This window comes from Bison bison, unplaced genomic scaffold (assembly GCF_000754665.1).
Source record: "Bison bison bison isolate TAMUID 2011002044 unplaced genomic scaffold, Bison_UMD1.0 scf7180017864184, whole genome shotgun sequence".
Taxonomy (NCBI): Eukaryota; Metazoa; Chordata; class Mammalia; order Artiodactyla; family Bovidae; genus Bison; species Bison bison.
In genome coordinates this window covers 3,676,296-3,678,597 of record NW_011494756.1, presented here as the reverse complement: position 1 = coordinate 3,678,597, position 2,302 = coordinate 3,676,296, and the positions used below count along the sequence as shown (strand labels likewise).

Here is a 2,302-nt window from a genome sequence, read left to right as displayed (position 1 = left end):
CCAAAAGGAACACAGTATAAGAGGAAAACTGTATAAATTCAGTAAACTCATTAAACATAAAAAAATTTTAACGTCACTAGCTATACGTCCCCCCGTTTGTTAAGACTAAAGAAGTTTAATTAATTAGAATGTGCACAAATTAAGTTGCTAGAGAGATAAATTAATAATTTACAGAGGGTTGTTCAGCAATAATCTAATAATAGCTTTCAAGATCAGTGAACACAGCAGGCGCAACTCCTTTCTTAAGCATTAACACTTCAGAAAAGGAAGAAGGGGGTAAGAACCACAATAAAAATATATATATAATATACAGTGTAAATGCAGAAAATCTGCCATCTTTTTTTTTAATTCAAAATACTTTAGAGATGTCTCTATCACATTAAGCATCAACTCTAGTTTAAAGTTTCAGTTCTGAATCAATTTCTACTTCTGAAAAATAGCTGCAAAGTGTACTTTTAAACTTGAACAAGGGTGACGTCTTTAGGAATAAAAACAAATCTTACTTGATCATTCTGGGGGCCTTTTAAAAGGCTGTCTCGTCTGCCTTCCTGCAAACAGCCAGCTCCAGACTTCCTCTGAAGAGGCCGAGGTGCCTTTTCCGAGTGGGTGGGGTCGAAAGGGACAACTTTGCTACAACTTGACAAATCCCTTCTTTTGTTTTTCTTTCCTTTGAGAAATCGTTTCACATTCTCACCGGGCTTGGGCTCAGTAGCTCACGCGTTTGCTCGCACTCCAATCCTCGCTTTCTCTGGATTCACATTTACTGAAATTGTTTTCTGGTTGCGAAAAATGGAAAGAAAAGAGGCAAGAGGGATGGGGGTGGGGGGAGAGATGAGGAGGGGGCCTGTCCCTGGAGAGGCCTAAAGTGTGTCTCCTAAATGCCCGCGGAATATTTCATTCTTTTCTGTTTCTGCCTCTGGTTGCAGAACCAGACGCGCACCACGTTTTTCTTAAGGTCCAGCTTCTCGGCGATCGCGGCGATCTTTTCGGAGGAGGGCCGCGGCTGGATGGCGAAGTAGGCTTCCAGCGAACGCTTCTCTGGCGCCGCGATGGACGTGCGCTTGCGCTTCTTCTCCGCGCCGTTGAAGAGCTCCGGCTTGGTGAGCTTCTCACGGTGAGACTTCTCTGCCTCCTCTAGCCACGCTTGCAGGATGGGTTTGAGCGCGATCATATTGTTGTGAGACAAAGTGAGGGACTCGAACCTGCAGATGGTGCTCTGGCTGAGCGAGCCCACGCCGGGGATCTTGAGGTTGGCCAGCGCGGAGCCCACATCGGCCTGGGTCACCCCCAGCTTGATGCGTCGCTGCTTGAAGCGCTCGGCGAATGCCTCCAGGTCCCGGGGGTCGGCGTCCACGTCGCTCATGCAGCCCATGTGTGAGGGCAGCCCGTGCGCGTGGGCCATGCTGAGAGCAGCTTGGTGCATGGGGTTCATGGTAGCCATGTGCGGCGCGTGAGCTGGAGTGGACACCACGGCGCCGTCGGGGCCCGCCATGGCACCCAGCGCCAGGCCGGGACTCAGGTGCTCCAGCAGCTCGCCCTCCAGCGCCTGGTGCGGCTGATGGTGATGATGGTGGTGATGATGGTGGTGGTGGTGCGTGCCCGCCAACGCGGACGGGTGCGAGATGGGCACCGACGAAGAGGAGGCAGCCGACGTGCACGGGATGGTATTCATGGTGTGGTAGGTGGCGTCCGGCTTGAAGGGGCTGTGGTGGGGCGGGTGATGGTGGTGGCTCTTGCTCTGGGAGACGATGTCCACCGCCGCCAGAGCCTCGGCGCGGGCCAGCAGACTCTCATCCAGCCCGCCGAATATATTGCTCTGCAATTGCAAGTAAAAGGCACACATTACTCTCAGCAGGGAATTGTGCGCACTCTCTCCGGAAGCTCCGGCCCAGCGCTCCGCACCGCCGCCGCGCCTACAACATTCCCAGAACGTTAAAATAATAATAGTAATAATGATAATAATAATCCGGAAACTAGCGGGTGAGGAGGAGAGGAGGGAAGCCACGGAGAGAAACCAAGAGTGCACGAGGAGGAGGAAAGTGAGCCTGCAAACACAACACAACACAACACGCGCACAGGCAACATTCCAGGTCATAAAAATTAATATGAAAGGAAAGACCCGCTGAATACATAAGCGAGAGAGAGGGGGGAAAATTGGTTGGAGGTGTGGGGTGATTTGCTGTGCAGACATGAAAAAAACATCAAGCAGATAAAGGGGGCTGTCAAAATGTGCCTTTAAGCGGTGATTATGCAGAAATACGCACCGGTGGGGTTGGAAGACACGCTCTCCGCATCGCCTCGG

At 51.4% G+C, this 2,302-nt stretch overlaps 1 protein-coding gene across 1 annotated transcript; it reads right to left on the bottom strand.

Annotated features, from left to right (window-relative positions):
- Positions 1 to 400: 400 nt before the first annotated feature.
- Positions 401 to 1,843, bottom strand: POU4F2 (POU class 4 homeobox 2). Its single transcript, XM_010843686.1, has one exon. The coding sequence runs from the start codon at positions 1,841 to 1,843 to the stop codon at positions 875 to 877; it is 969 nt and encodes a 322-aa protein (XP_010841988.1). The 3' UTR covers positions 401 to 874.
- Between the last annotated feature and the right edge of the window lie 459 nt (positions 1,844 to 2,302).

Excerpts from the sequence above, each read along its gene's own strand:
- POU4F2 (XM_010843686.1), bottom strand. The coding sequence starts at position 1,843 with ATGTGTGCCTTTTACTTGCAATTGCAGAGCAATATATTCGGCGGGCTG.